At 43.9% G+C, this 15819-nt stretch overlaps 1 protein-coding gene across 1 annotated transcript; it reads right to left on the reverse strand.

Moving 5' to 3' along the window:
* Window positions 1-10645: 10645 nt before the first annotated feature.
* On the reverse strand, window positions 10646-11590 carry LOC115651313 (olfactory receptor 1052-like). Its single transcript, XM_030562247.1, has one exon. The coding sequence runs from the start codon at window positions 11588-11590 to the stop codon at window positions 10646-10648; it is 945 nt and encodes a 314-aa protein (XP_030418107.1).
* Between the last annotated feature and the right edge of the window lie 4229 nt (window positions 11591-15819).

Below are 15819 nucleotides of genomic sequence, written 5' to 3' on the forward strand. Positions count from 1 at the left end.
CTTTTTTTTTAAATTATGGACACCAGAACTGGGCACAATATCCCAGTAATGATCTCACCATTGGCATATACAGAAGTAATATCTCTCTAATCCTCCTTGATATTTCTTTGTTTATACATCTCAGCATAGGCTCCAACTTCCCCTCTACTCGGTGCGTGCTTGACCCTTCGCTTGTCCCCGGCCCCATCCCCACTCCATCCCTTCCCTGAGGCCCCATCCCTGCCCCATCTGTTCTGCTGCCGCTCCCCTGTTGACTGTGCCTGCATCTCTTGCAATGGTGGAGTACAGGAGTCAATGGGAGAGCACTCGAGCGTCGATTTATTGTGTCTAGACTAGATGTGATAAATTGACCCCCGCTGGATCAATCACTGCCCACCGATCCAATGAGTAGTATAGACATAACCTTAGAGTGTGTCAAAGACTGATAACAAGTTAAGAGAATGGGATGTGAAAATGGGATAAAAATTGGGGAAAAGATACTTTTTACCTGTTATGGAATGTTGGGTTGGCCATAGTTACCACAGTTAATAGAAGGTCTCTTTTGAGTTGCTGGAACAGTCCCCAAGGGAGGCAGCTAAACCTTAGCCCCAGAAAGAAGATTTTCTACCATTAAAGAGGAAATAAGAGGATTAAATAAAAGAAAGCAGAGACATTGATTGAAACGTGTAGAGATAAAAATAAACAATAACAGCATTTATGGGCCAAACTCTCTGCAGTCACCCCAGCCCAGAATCCCTTCTGCTCTCCCTACCCATGTCCTTTCGCAACTGCTGGCCTGAGATGGTGGCTGAAGTGGGTCCCTCTAGTGTTCCCAGGGCAATATGCCTCTCTCTTCCCATCCCCTCTGGCTATTGCTAGCTCTGTCTCTGATATTTTAGTGTCACTCTCTTGTCCCTGTCTTTCCCCAGGGGCCACCCCTCATGCTCATCTGCACCAAATAGCCCCTGCCAGTGCACTACCCAGTAATCATCTTTCCCTAGAGCCTCACCACAATGCCCCCTCCCAAAAAACAGAGTCATTGGCAAATCCCCATATGTCCCTTGGCCTCATTCTCCTGGGTGGTTAATAAATACCCTGGACAGCACTTAATGCCTTGTGGATACCCTGACTCCCTGCGATGAATGAGCCCCTGCTGAACCCAGAAAGGACACCCCAGCTCACCCTGGGCTCCTGCAGCACCAGTGCAGAGCTGTTGCTGCAGAGTAAATGAGACCCTGGGAGGTTGGGACTCAGTCCTCCCCACCCTGAGCCTTGCTCCCCTTTTCCCTTCTACTCTGGGGGTCTCCTAGGTCAGTAGCATGAGTGTTACTGGGACACAGATGGGGTGTGTGACCCAGGGACTTCTTGGTGCCAACTGGCAGAGGACACAAGGGTGCATTAGGATTTCCGGGATCCCCTGGGCCTGATATTTACATACTAGTTCATCAAAGAGTGTCATGCCAGGACTCTATTGAAAGCCTGTGTCACACTGGTCATTTTAATTATTGCAAAATGTACGTACCAATAACATGTAAGGAGTTATGTATATAGACTGAAAATTATGTTCTTAAGGTCTGTGACTTGGAACTGGTGAGAAATGATGAAATCAGGTTTCTTTCAGACAAGAGATGTTTATTGGTCTATCTACATGTACTCTGAGTATTGTATGGTTCACAATGGGCACCATTTACACTCTGAGCAAAATGTCAATCAAGTCTTTTCAGAGTGTTCTGGACAGGAAAAGACAGACAAGCAGCAGGAGTTATCCTACAAGTGCACACAATGGAGTTTTGGACTATAACTGTAGATAAAAACTCTGCATCTTCCCACTGAGGAGACAAGAGGACTGTGTGCTTGTCTCATGAACAGAAGATCACAGCCATACCTGATTGGAAGGATTTGGGGCTTTCGCTCTTATGACAGGACGATGTTCTATTAATTGAGTTTAAGCTTGAGTATGCATGTCATGATTTTATTTTATATGTAACCCTTTATTTCTAATATTTTTAATGGTTATCATTTGAATCCCTGGGTTAAATAAACATACTTGCTTTCTGTGTGAACAACTGTGAGTGTGGTGTATTAAATGGAGCTGTGTAGTGTGGTGTAATTGGTAAGATGCAGTTTGGGAACACCGGGTCTAGTAATTCTTCATGTCTGGTGGGTCAGGGGCTGGACACTCCAGGACGATGCTCGAGGGTTGGTGTGTGCATATATAGCAAGACCTGCAGAGACCTAGAGCGGAGTGACCTCCTGGCACACACTGACAAGGCTTCCTCACACGAAGGGCAGGTGGTAGTGAAGTGTCTCACAGCCCTAGGTGTCCTTGAGAGACATCACAGGGGAAGGGAATAGAACTGACCCAAACTCCCTGGTCTATTGCCACCTCCAGTGGCTGCAATGACCCCCCACCCTGGAGCAGGTAGCAACCCAGTCCTTTCATGGATGCTTGTTCGCTGGTAGCACCCTTTGTCCTGTCAGCCGAGAACTGCTCCACCTGATGGGGATGGGGCAGCAGTTCCCCCGGGGCAGGGAATCAACACGGGGATGAGGCTGCAGAGCAAACAGTCCTATCCCAAGAGCTAGCTTCCCAGGGCAGAAAGGCCAGCTGGGGCTGATGGGGGGGTGGCAGCTGCCAGAGTGAGGGGCCTGGGAAAGGCCTGAGAAGTGCCCCCCCCCATGAAAACCCATTCACTACATTCCCTCACGGACCCTGAGCTGCTCCTTCCCCCTGTACATTTTCCTCTCTCCTTCCCAGTCTCCTCTTGACTCCTTCACATCTGCTGCCTTCTGAACTCTCTTCCCCCCTGTGATCCCTCCCAATCTCCCCCATCCCACAGGACCCTTCCTCACGACTCCCTGAATCCTGCCCCCTGCCCCTTTCCTTCCCAACAACCTTCTCTCAAATCTGCCTCTCTCCACCCTCTGGAATTCCCCCTTCCCTACCCATGTAAACTGTGCCCTCCCGCTTCATGGCCCTAGCCTAGCCCCCTCCCGTTCCTGTTCTTTACCCCTCCCCCTGAAGTCCCTGCCCCCTTGTTCCCCTTGCTCCCCAATGTGTGGGCAGACTATAAGGTAACATGAAGGCTGCAAGGGTAGGGGAGGTCTGAGACAGAGGAGTGGAAGCGGAAGGGGGTGAAGGCAGCAGTGCCCAACTGTCATGAAACATATTCTTCTTTGTCTCCTGTTAGCCCAGGGCAGACAGGAGGGTAAATTCCTCAGGCCTGTGATGTGCTTTGAGCTCCTCAGAAGGGAGGTGCTCTAGGAAGGCAGGGCATTCTGGGTCAAGGACCGAGGTTGCATCCAGGCCCTTTTCCCCACCCACCTTCATCAGGACAATCTTGCTGGCTCCTTAAGAGATCCCCTAAGCTTTAGCTTGTACGGTGTGATTGGTTGGCCCCACAGACAATCAATTCCAAACTTTGCAGGGAATTACCAAGGCCTCGTTGGGCAGAACCCAACTGATTTTGGTAAACAAAACAAAAAATGAGAAAAAAGGCAAAACCTGATTTGTACTGGTGGGAATGAGAGGAAAATGAGGCCCATAGAGTAGCCCAACACCTGGAACCCTCCTGCTGTTGCCTACACACAACACGTACAGCAGCTTGAAGTGCTGACCCCTCGCTGAGTGCACAACAGAGCATACCACCCTCTAGTTGGCTTGTTGCCATATGTGACAGCTCCTGGCATGACTCCCAAGGGACTGAACTGGAGAACTGAAGAGTCAGAAGCATGAGCTTCAACAGCGTGAGGTAAAGCTCCATGGCTGGGGGCTGTAACAACTCAGATCCTTTTGCAGAAAGGGACATGGAAGTGACAGCACACACTCGCCAGTCGATTACACAGGAAAGGAACAGGGAATGGTACAAACTTCATCAATGACAGTAGAAACTTGATCCTGCCCCAGCTTTATTGATGATTAACTCAACATGTTAATAGGCTTTAATGTTAATAATAATAATTAGTCCTGCCTTGACTGCAGGGAATTGGACTAGATGGCCTCTCAAGGTCACTGCCCGTCCTATGATTCTATGATCATCATCCAACCACTAAAGAATCATTCATTGTCCAGTAGATCACTTTTCTCAGGGCATGTTTCACCTCCTTGTTCCTGAGGCTGTAGATCAGGGGGTTCAGCATGGGGATCACAAGGGTGTAGAACACGGACACCACTCTGTCCTGATCAGATGAGTTGCCGGATGTGGGCCGTAAATACATAAAGAACAGAGTCCCATACAATAGGCTGACGGACGTCAAGTGGGAGACGCAGGTGGAGAAGGCTTTGCCCCTGCCTTCCACAGACCGGATCCTCAAATTGTTGAGGATAATATAAATGTAGGAGACGAGGATGATCAGGACAGTACTCAATGCAGTTACAGCAGCAAAGATGAAATGCACTCTGCTATCCATGTATCAGAGTGGTAGCCATGTTAGTCTGGATCTGTAAAAGCAGCAAAGAATCCTGTGGCACCTTATAGACTAACAGACGTTTTGGAGCATGAGCTTTCATGGGTGAATACCCACTTCGTCAGATGCATGTAGTGGAAATTTCCAGGAGCAGGTATATATATGCAGGCAAGCTAGAGATAATGAGGTTAGTTCAATCAGGGAGGATGAGGCCCTGTTCTAGCAGTTGAGGGAGGAGAAACTGGTTTTATAGTTGGCAAGCCATTCATAGTCTTTGTTTAATCCTGAGCTGATGGTGTCAAATTTGCAGATGAACTGAAGCTCAGCAGTTTCTCTTTGAAGTCTGGTCCTGAAGTTTTTTTGCTGCAGGATGGCCACCTTAAGGTCTGCTATAGTGTGGCCAGGGAGGCTGAAGTGCTCTCCTACAGGTTTTTGTATAGTGCCATTCCTAATATCTGATTTGTGTCCATTTATCCTTTTCCGTAGCGACTGTCCAGTTTGGCCGATGTACATAGCAGAGGGGCATTGCTGGCATATGATGGCATATATTACATTGGTGGACGTGCAGGTGAATGAACCGGTGATGGTATGGCTGATCTGGTTAGGTCTTGTGATGGTGTCGCTGGTGTAGATATGTGGGCAGAGTTGGCATCGAGGTTTGTTGCATGGATTGGTTCCTGAGCTAGAGCTCCTATGGTACGGTGTGCAGTTACTGATGAGAAAATGTTTCAGGTTGGCAGGTTGCCTGTAGGCGAGGACTGGCCTGCCACCCAAGGCCTGTGAAAGTGTGGGATCGTTGTCCAGGATGGGTTGTAGATCCCTGATGATGCGTTGGAGGAGTTTTAGCTGGAGACTGTATGTGATGGCCAGTGGAGTCCTGTTGGTTTCTTTCTTGGGTTTGTCTTGCAGTAGGAGGCTTCTGGGTACACGTCTGGCTCTGTTGATCTGTTTCCTTATTTCCTAGTGTGGCTATTGTAGTTTTGAGAATGCTTGGTGGAGATTTTGTAGGTGTTGGTCTCTGTCTGAGGGGTTAGAGCAGATGCGATTGTACCTCAGTGCTTGGCTGTAGACAATGGATCGTGGGATGGAAGCTGGAGGCACGAAGGAGGCATAGCGGTCGGTAGGTTTTCGGTATAGGGTGGTGTTAATGTGACCATCACTTATTTGCATGGTGGTGTCTAGGAAGTGGACCTCCCGTGTAGATTGGTCCAGGCTGAGGTTGATGGTGGAGTGGAAGCTGTTGAAATCGTGGTGGAATTTTTCAAGAGTCTCCTCCCCATGGGTTCAGATGATGAAGATGTCATCAATGTAGCGTAAGTAGAGAAGGGGTGTGAGTGGACGAGAGCTGAGGAAGTGTTGTTCCAGGTCAGCCATAAAAATATTGGCATATTGTGGGGCCATGCGGGTGCCCATAGCGGTGTCACTGATCTGGAGATATATATTGTCATCAAATTTGAAATAGTTGTGTGTGAGGATAAAGGCACAGAGCTCAACAGCCAGTTGTGCTGTGGCATCATCAGGGATACTGTTCCTGACAGCTTGTATTCCATCTGTGTATGGGATGTTTGTATAGAGAGCCTCCACGTCCATGGTGGCTAGGATGGTGTTTTCTGGAAGGTCACCAATGCATTGTAGTTTCCTCAGGAAATCAGTGGTGTCACGGAGATAGTTGGGAGTGCTGGTGGCATAGGGTCTGAGCAGAGAGTCCACATATCCAGACAGTCCTTCAGTGAGAGTGCCAATGCCCAAGATGATGGGGCGTCCAGGATTTCCGGGTTTGTGGATTTTGGGTAGTAGATAGAATAATCCTGGTCGGGACTCTAGGGGTATGTTGATTTGTTCCGGTGTTAGTGTAGGGAGTGCCCTGAGTAGATGTTGCAGTTTCTTAGTGTATTCCTCAGTGGGATCTGAGGGAAGTGGCCTGTAGAATTTGGTGTTGGAGAGTTGTCTGGCTGCCTCCTTTTGGTAGTCAGACCTGTTCATGATGACAACAGCACCTCCTTTATCAGCCTCTTTGATGATATGTCTGGGTGGTTTCTGAGGCTGTGGATGGCGTTGCGTTCTGCACGACTTAGGTTATGAGGCAAGCGATGTTGTTTTTCCACAATTTCTGCCTGTGCACGTCGGCGGAAGCATTCAATGTAGAGGTCCACACTGTCATTTCGACCCTCAGGAGGAGTCCATGTGGAGTTCTTCTTCTGTGCTGTTGGTGGGAGGATACCTGTGTATCAGTGTGCTGTTCAGTGTTGTCCTGAAAGTATTCTTTGAGTCGGAGACAGCGGAAGTAGGCTTCCAGATTGCCGCAGAACTGTATCATGTTGGTGGAGGTGGCAGAGCAGAAACAGAGTCCCTGAGATAGGACAGACTTTTCTTCTGGGCTGAGCGTGTAGTTGGATAGATTGACGATATTGCTGGGTGGGTTGAGGGTACCACGGTTGTGGCCCCATGAGGCAGGTAGGAGTTTAGACAGCTTACAGTCCTTTTTCCTTTGTAGAGAAGTGAAGTGAGTAATGTAGATCTCCTGTCTTATTTTAGTGAAGTCCCTTCTTACACTTGTTACCCAAAATCATTGGATTTAAACCTGAGATCTGGTCCTCCCACCAGTTTCCTGGAAGTGTGTATGGTGACCCCACCCCCCTTTCAGGGATTAGCTGTGCCGGCAATGGGTTGAGGTTCATGTATTATAAGCAAGTTATTTGCTTCAAAGGTGAACTAAGGTAGGTCTGCTTCACTTGTACAGCAACCCTCAATCATACGCTACTTTTCACAACAGAGGGGTCAGGCAAGGGAAGGTCTCCAAACCTTCCCCATAGCCAAATTCCTTTCCCTGTCATTATGCTGTGATGACTGGGCCTGCAAATTTGCTCTAATTGTGATCTCTAATGTAAAAAATATATGAAACATTATATAATAATGTTAGAATAACATAACAAAACTTGTTGGCAAAATAGGTCAAGCTTTTTTCAATAATAAATATTATAAACAGGTACAAAAGAACTAGACAAAAAGACTAAATTAGATCTATGTTGAAATCATGCTTGGTAAAAACAGAAGATGTGGAACCAGAAATTAATAAACCAAAACTGGTATATCAGATATTAGGGCTAATTGGTGGCCAAAGTGATGAGTGGATGGGCTATTCCACTCAACATTTCTGTTCTGGGTCCTGAAAGAAAGAGACTTTGGGGGAAACCTGGGGGGTATATAAGGAGAGAGGCAGTCTAGGGGAAGCCCACAGGAAGAGGATCCTGGAGAGTGGGAAGCCTGGGAACCGGACATTTTAGCTGTCCCTCAGGTGAGCAGTTGTGCACACGAACCTGACTGGTTTCCATTCAAAGTGCTGACATAAGCAACACGATTCCGTGCAATGTTTTGAGTCCATATCAGATGGAGAACTATTCCACTGGAAACTTTGTGGCCTGCTCTATTCATGAACCTCTTGTTTCATTTGCTTGTACACGTCTCAGCTATTATCTCATGAGCTCCAGGCTTGACCCCGCTCTCGCTTTCACCCGTGAGAACCCCGTGTCTCTCCACTGATGCCCAGGGAGTTACACTGGTGAGAGCAAGGTCAGAATCTGCTGTCAATCTTCATACGATTCCTTCAAGTCCCTCCATAAAAACCCACCTCTCTTGCAAAGACTTCAGAAAACTGTCAGTTGATAATTACAGGCATGGTGTGAGCTGTTCCTACAGCATTTGCTAGGACTGATTGACTTAGTGCAGCTATGAACCATGTTCACAGAGACAAGGTGGGTGAGGTAATATCCTTTATTGGACCAAGTTCTGTCGGTGAGAGAGACAAACTTTGGTCAGAGAGAGAAACTTCTGAGCCGTACAGAGCTCTTTCTCAGGCTTGGGAAAGGTACTCTGGGAGTCATAGTTAAATGCTAGGTGGAACAGATTGCTTGGTGTAAATTGCTAGCGCATATTGTATTGGATGATTCAAGTACCTTTCCCAGACCTGAAGAAAAGCTCTGTTTGGCTTGAAAACTTACATCTCTCACCAACAGAAGTTGGTCCAAAGGAACATAGTAAAACATCCACATTTTCTCTCTAATATCCTGGGACCAACATGGCCAGAACTACACTGCATACAGCCCTGCTCTAAGACAGTCTATATTAAAACATCTTGTTTTTGTTACTCCCTGCTTCCTTCTCGCTAACACATGGATTCATAGATTTCATGGCTAGAAGGGACCACTGGGATCATCTGGTCTGACCTCCTGTATAATGCAGGCCAGAGAGCTTCCCCTCCTCTCCAACATGTGAATAAAGTGCCAGATTAAGTCCACATTTTTTTGCTCCAAAGTAACTCAAAAGTGGTTGAATTTTAGAATAAGATATTTGCCAGGTGTTTGTTGTGCTCATTTGCAAATGATATCTTGTAGCTGCAAGCCCAGGCGATATTCTGCATCAGTAAATTTAGTCTGCATATTTTCTCCTCTGTGATCTCAAACTCATGGAACAGAATATGCTGGAACACAGATTTGCATTGGACTGACCAAACATGCATACTAATGAAGACATCCTGTGCTGACTTTATCCAGTATGTTAGGGCAATGCATCCTTATGTCCACAGAGGATGAAGGATTGTGATATCACAGAGTGCTTATGTAATGAAAATACATTATCCGAACAACATGGGCTGTGTTTTTTGTTCTCAGCGCAAGTACTGCTATTAAAGGATCTCATATGGACAAAGATGAGTCCCCAATAACCATGTGTAGTAAAAATTTCCCAAACATACACATTGCTGCCCTGGCAGCTCCTGAAACGCAGAACACTGTGAGCACCACTAGAGAGCTTACAGACTATTTAAAGGAATATCACCTTATTGCCAGTATACTAGAGTCAGAGGATGACTTGATGGATAACCTATGGATAAATCATAGAAACAAAGGACTGGACAGAACCTCGAGAGGTCATCGAGTCCAGTACTCTGTACTCATGGCAGCACCATCGAGAACATCCCTGACAGGTGTTTGTCTAACCTGCTTTTAAAAATCCCAAAATATGGAGATTCCACAACCTCCCCAGACAATTTATTCCAGTGTCTAACCACCCTGACAGTTAGGAAGCTTTTCCTAATGTCCAACCTAAATTGCCTTTGCTGCAATTTAAGCCCATTGCATCTTGTCCTATCATCAGAGGTTAAGGAGAATAATTTTTCTCCCTCCTCCTTGTCACTGACTTTTAGGTACTTTAAAAATGTAATCATGTCGCCTCTCAGTCTTCTCTTTTCCTGACTAAAACAAACCCAGTTCTTTCAATCTTCCCTCACAGGTCATGTTTTCTAGACCTTTAATCATATTTGTTGCTTTCCTCTTGATTTTTTTTTCCAATGTATCCACATCTTTCCTGAAAAGTGGTGCCCAGAACTGGACAATACTCCAGTTGAGGCCTAATCAGTGCAGAGTAGAACAGAAGAATCACTTCTTGTGTCTTGCTTACAACACCCCTGCTCTTACCTCCATATTACAAGTGACAAACTGAGGCAAAGGGAGATTAAACCCAGGATTTTTAAAGGTATTTAGGCCACATAAATCCCATTGGTTTAAAAGGGAATTAGGAACTGAAATCCCTCTAAAAAATCTGTTCTTAAGTGATTTGCTCAAGGTCACAAAGGAAGTCTGCAGTGGAGGCGGAATTTAAACTCAGACCCCTCAAGTCTTAAGCAAGTGCGATAACCTCTGGGCCACCCTTCCTTTCTCCTGTGTGTGTCTAATGATGTGTTTATGTCTGTCTAACCCCAGACATAACCCTGTCTCTGTCTATCTAGCCCCAGAGAAAACATCCGTCTGTCTAGTGTCTACCGGTGTGTCCCCAAACAGAACCATCTATCTGACTATCTATCTATAAAAACACCTCTCCATGTGTACCTCCTTTTATTTAATTGTGCAGTGATTTTAGGTGGGGGCTGTGGGAACTAAGCTAATAGTGGAGGCAAACACAAACAATTACAGTGTCCGAGTATCTCCTCTTTATATCATCTGTTAAGTTAATCAATATAGTTCAAAAGGTAGTGGAACAAGCCGGGGGAGATGCCTATATTGCAGAAATCACATATCAGTGCATAAAGGAGAAGCTGTAACAGTTACTGGACACTATTTTTCAAGGGAAATGGCACCTTCCTTCTTTATCTGACTCAAGTTCTATTTCCATATTGTTTTCTCCTGGAAGTCACATGATGACAGAAATTTCTGCATAATGACTTATCTGCACTCCAGTACTGATCAGTAAAAAACAATTCCCATATTTACATACAGCGAGGAATAATTTTCTGGTATATTGTCCTCCTCAGGGCGTCTTTCACCTCCTTGTTCCTCAGGCTGTAGATCAGGGGGTTCATCATGGGGATCACAAGGGTATAGAACACGGCCACCATTTTCTCCCATTCCACTGAGCTGCCAGATGAGGGTCGTAAATATGTAAAGATCAGGGTCCCATATAAGATGGAAACGACAGTCAGGTGGGAGGCGCAGGTGGAGAAGGCTTTGTGCCTTCCTGCCGTGGAGCGGATCCTCAGGATGGCAAAGATGATGTAAGTGTAGGAGATGAGGATGATGAGAATGGTGCCTATTGTTTCTATGGCTGCAAAGATGAAATGCACTCGCTTATTGATACGAAAGTCAGAGCAGGAGATTTCTTGGAGTGGGCGAATATCGCAGAAGAAATGATCGAGGACATTGGAGTGGCCAAAGGACAGACTGAATACAGTACATGTATGCACAGTGGCATTGATACAGGCGCACAGGTAAGAGCCAGCCACCAGCTGGAAGCAGATTCTCTTGGACATGATGACATTATAAAGCAATGGGTTGCAGATGGCCACAAAGCGATCGTAGGCCATCACGGCCAGGAGGCAAAGCTCATTGTTGGCACAGAAGGAGAAGAGGAAAAACTGAACCACACACCCAGGGAAAGAAATGTCTTTACTCATCACTAGGGAACTGAGCATCGCCTTTGGGGCAATTGTAGAGGAGTAGACAACATCTAAGAGTGACAAATTGCTGAGGAAAAAGTACATGGGGCTGTGGAGTTGGAAGTCAACCCTAATCAGCACAATCATCCCTACATTCCCCACCAGTGTGCAGAAATAAATGGCAAAGAAGAACACAAAGAGGATGCTTTGTAGCTTTGGACTGTCAGTTATTCCCCGGAAAATGAAGCCAGTCACTTTGGTGCAGTTCCCTGGAGCCATTTCTCCTGTCACTGTGCTCTGTGTCAAAGAAGAGGCAGAGGGGAGGATAAAAGCAATGAGTACCACACAAATAAATCTGTTGTACAGTGGAGACTCTTATTATCTCTTTAAAGATGCCTGAACAACGGAAATTTAATTTAGTAATAGATTCCAAAGCCCAAAGGAACTTTTTTGATTTTCTAGTCCAATGGTTTTTTTCATTTTCAGACTAATCAAAAACTTTGAATGGAGGTGGAAATCTTAGACATAATCTGTGGACCCCTAGGAATCCACAGATCACAGGTCGAAAAGCAGTGTTCTATGATAACAACAACCTTTTGAGTACCCCTTAGATGTAGTCTGTGGACCCAAAGGTGTTCAGAGATGACAAATTCAAAACCCCTGATCTAGTCTAACTGCTTGTATAACACAGGTCATCATTTTTTCCCAATATTTTTCATTGTAAACTAGAGCATATAATTTAAAAAAATCATCCAATCTTGAATTAAAAATTGTCCATAAACTGAGTACCTACCACAACCCTTGGTAAATCATTCCAATTATTTTAATTACCCTCACTGTTAATAGAGGCCTTTTATGTAGAGCTGGTCATAATTCCCTCCTACACCTTCGGACATTTTTGAGCTTTCAGGATCAAAACCTCAAATAAAAAATAAAATAAAATTGGCGCTGATCTATTTTGGCTGAGATCTGAAGTATTTTGATTTTGAAATGGAGCAACTTGGAGATGTAGTCGAACCAGCAAGACTGACCTATAAAGGAGAAAGGAAGCATGAGGAACTTCAGCTAGACACATCAGCATGTGGACTGCTCAGTGCTGAAGCTGTTTCAGAACAGGTCAGAGAAACACCCATTGGGATGTTTATTTAGTGTTACTTGGTCTTGCCTCAGTACAGGGAATCTGACTTGACTACATGAGGTCCCTTCCATCCTACATTGCTAGGACTCCCGAATAACAATATTTGTATTGATTATTATTATTTTATTTTATTTGTTGTAAAAATGCTGACATTTCCATGGAAAAGTTCAATGAAAAAGAGTTTTGTTTGTTTTTGTGGGAGGAGGGCAGTTTTCATCTATTCCCTAGGAATGTAGTGTTCCCACTCACTGTAGGGGGGTCTGATCCAAAGCAGATTGAAGCCAAAGGGGAGTTTTTCCATTTATTTCAATGCATTTTGGGGCAGGCTGTTTGGGAAGATGATGAAATCTGATATTACAGCTCTCAGAGTGAGAAACAAGGAAAGGTAACATGCAGTGTATTCGAACCTTCTGCACTCTCTAATAGAGGATATCTTAAAGGAAAATGGATTAGTAAAGTTCACAAAGAATTATAAATTTATATGAACTCAAAGGGGAAAAAACACTTCCTCTTTTATTCAGCTATTAAATATGAGATTTTGAATGCATCGAAATCAGGAAATTGAAAGCAGGGTCTAAAATCCCAAGATGTTTGTGACAGTTTAACTGCCTTTAACCGATGAGTAGAAACAACATCTCTAACAAAATGGCATGAACAGTCCACTGGCCAACTCAGCCAATGCAAAATACAGCCAGGCCCACCCAAACATCTCTCTACATGGGCTCCTACCTGAAATCTTTTTAAAGGTAAAGTTATGGAGACAGAGTCTGACCTGGTCTAAACTGGAATAGCTGGAAGACTTTTTAATCGAGCACTTTAATACTTTGAGATCATTTTTGTTTAAAGTCTTACAAATAAAAAATAAAAACATGGTGAACAATATAGTTACATGAATATTCAGTCATTTTCCTGAGATATGCATCTGTTGCACAAACTGGTCTTCTTCGATTGTTTTTTATTACAGCTCCTATTTTTTCTTCTTCAGATTTGCCCACCCATGGTTATAAACAAGGTCACCGATAACAAAGTTCTTGCATTTCTCCATGAGATAAAGAAACACCAAAGATAGGAATCAGAATTTCCATATGGAAATATAAGCATAAAGTTACACTCATCTGGAAACCCTCTTTCTTGGTAAGATGGGTATTTTTGTACTAGATTTCTACAATTTTTTACCTTGCAATGTGAAAAAATTAAAACACGTGCACACACACACATACACACAAGTTTCAATTATCCTGTTTGTACTAATCACATTTCACCATAATAAGAAACCACAAGGAAACGTCAAGAGAAAAAAAATTATATTAAACAGCCCACTGATAAATAAAGTATTTTTTCCACAAAATGTAATTTTAATGTATTATTCTATCCTTTATCATTTCCGGGTTTCAAAACTGATCCTAAAACATCATAAACTCTTACTTTGTTATAACAATGCAATATCAGGAACACTTTGAAATGCCGTGTTCCCTCTTCACTGTGATGTAATGTGGGATAGATAATAAATTAATTCAAGAATCATTTTCAGGTAGAAATAGTCAAAATTGTTAGTAAAGTAAAAAATAAAAATCTAATTTCTAAGTAAATCACACTAATACTGTAGCTATTTAGAGAAACTGAACTAAAAAACAATGGCAGAGAAAAAGAATTACTTTAAAAAGAAGGAGGTGAGCGTTTTGGAATTTCAGAAGTCTGTTTGCTCGGAAACGATTTTAGAAGTCCAAGTCAGCATTTTAGAAATGTCAACCACAAACAATGCAAAGTCGGCAACTGCAAATATAACTTTCTTATTATGAAACTAAAAGGCCAAGTGTCACCACAGCCACCTGATCTATAGCAAGGAGGTGCTTGGAGCAGTAGATTTAAGCCTCATATTAGCACTCCAGCACCTTTCCATAATTAAAACAGTTAGGAGCTATGCATTTATAATAAGTCAATTAAAACCACAAACTAGGAATAAACTCCGATTAAGTTCAATAAACAGCATTCTTGTTGAAATCAGTAAGATTATGTTCACAGTGGTTCACTGTATATTAACTGAGGAGATATGAATGAATAGCAAAGTTAAGCAGCGGGAGCTGAATTAAAACTATGGGTGAGACCCTCGTGCTAGCTCTGTCTCCTTGCACAGCCTAAAACTGGAGTTCTGCAGGGGGAGAGAAGAGACAGCAAGTGCGTTTGAGGAAAAGTTTCCACCTCAAGAGGAAAGACCTTAATGATAATGAATACTAAGTAAAACATCTCTCTCTCTCCCATGCTCACATGCAGTATCTTATCATCCTGTAGAACCTAAGGCTACAAATCTCTATAACAGGGGTAGGCAACCTATGAAACGCATGCCAAAGGCGGCACTTGAGCTGATTTTCAGTGGCACTCACATTGCCTGGGTCCAGGCTACCAGTCTGGGGGACTCTGCATTTTAATTTAATTTTAAATGAAGCTTCTTAAACATTTTAAAAATCTTATTTACTTTACATACAACAAAAGTTTAGTTCTATATTATAGACTTATAGAAAGAAACCTTCTAAAAATGTTAAAATGTATTACCGGCACGCGAAACCTTAAATTAGAGTGAATAAATGAAGACTCGGCACAGCACTTCTGAAAGGTTGCTGACCCCTGCTCTATAATTTACCGTGAGTGAGTGGAGACAGTGGGAGGACCAGCCTGTCCTTCTCAGAAGATAGTTCTTTTGCAGAGTCATAAAGCAGATTCCTAGAGAATACCCACAGATCTCCACCTTAAGTACCACAATGAATTGCAGGTCAAACAGCATCAAGAAAGATGGTTTCCTTGGAAGCTAGGTGGGTCCAGATGTTTCTGTTCCTTCTTCCGCTTCAAACTAAGCAGAAAACTCAACTATGCAAGAGAAATTTCATTCCATTATCAGTGAGTAGCCACCCCAAACCCATGAAACCGTCCATGGGGGCAGAGAATGGTGCACTGGGGAAGCCAGTGCTGCCCATTCCATACTGTACTGTCTTTTTTCACAATCTTCTCTCTCCAGGGCTGCCGACTGGGAATATTTCACTGCACAAAACCCACTCTGGGAAATTTTAAATGAAAATGTTTGATATTCAAATAAATGAAGCACATTTTTAGGGGAAAAAAAAAAGAACAAACCCTCCATTAAACAAAATTCTGTGAAACCAAGGGGTAATTTTAAGTAAACTATTTTCGTCTTGATTTGCACAGCGCATGAAATCTTTTAACTCCATAGAGCACAATGGAGCAGACACTTAGTTGATATAAATCACCATAGCTCTGCTGATGCTGATGGATCTGTGACAACTGACACCAGGTGATGATCTATCCTGATATTCCCAAAGTCTGACATGCAGCGTTCAGGATAGTTTAGGCCGTTGGT

The sequence above is a fragment of the Gopherus evgoodei genome, chromosome 4 (assembly GCF_007399415.2).
Source record: "Gopherus evgoodei ecotype Sinaloan lineage chromosome 4, rGopEvg1_v1.p, whole genome shotgun sequence".
In the NCBI taxonomy this organism is placed as follows: Eukaryota; Metazoa; Chordata; order Testudines; family Testudinidae; genus Gopherus; species Gopherus evgoodei.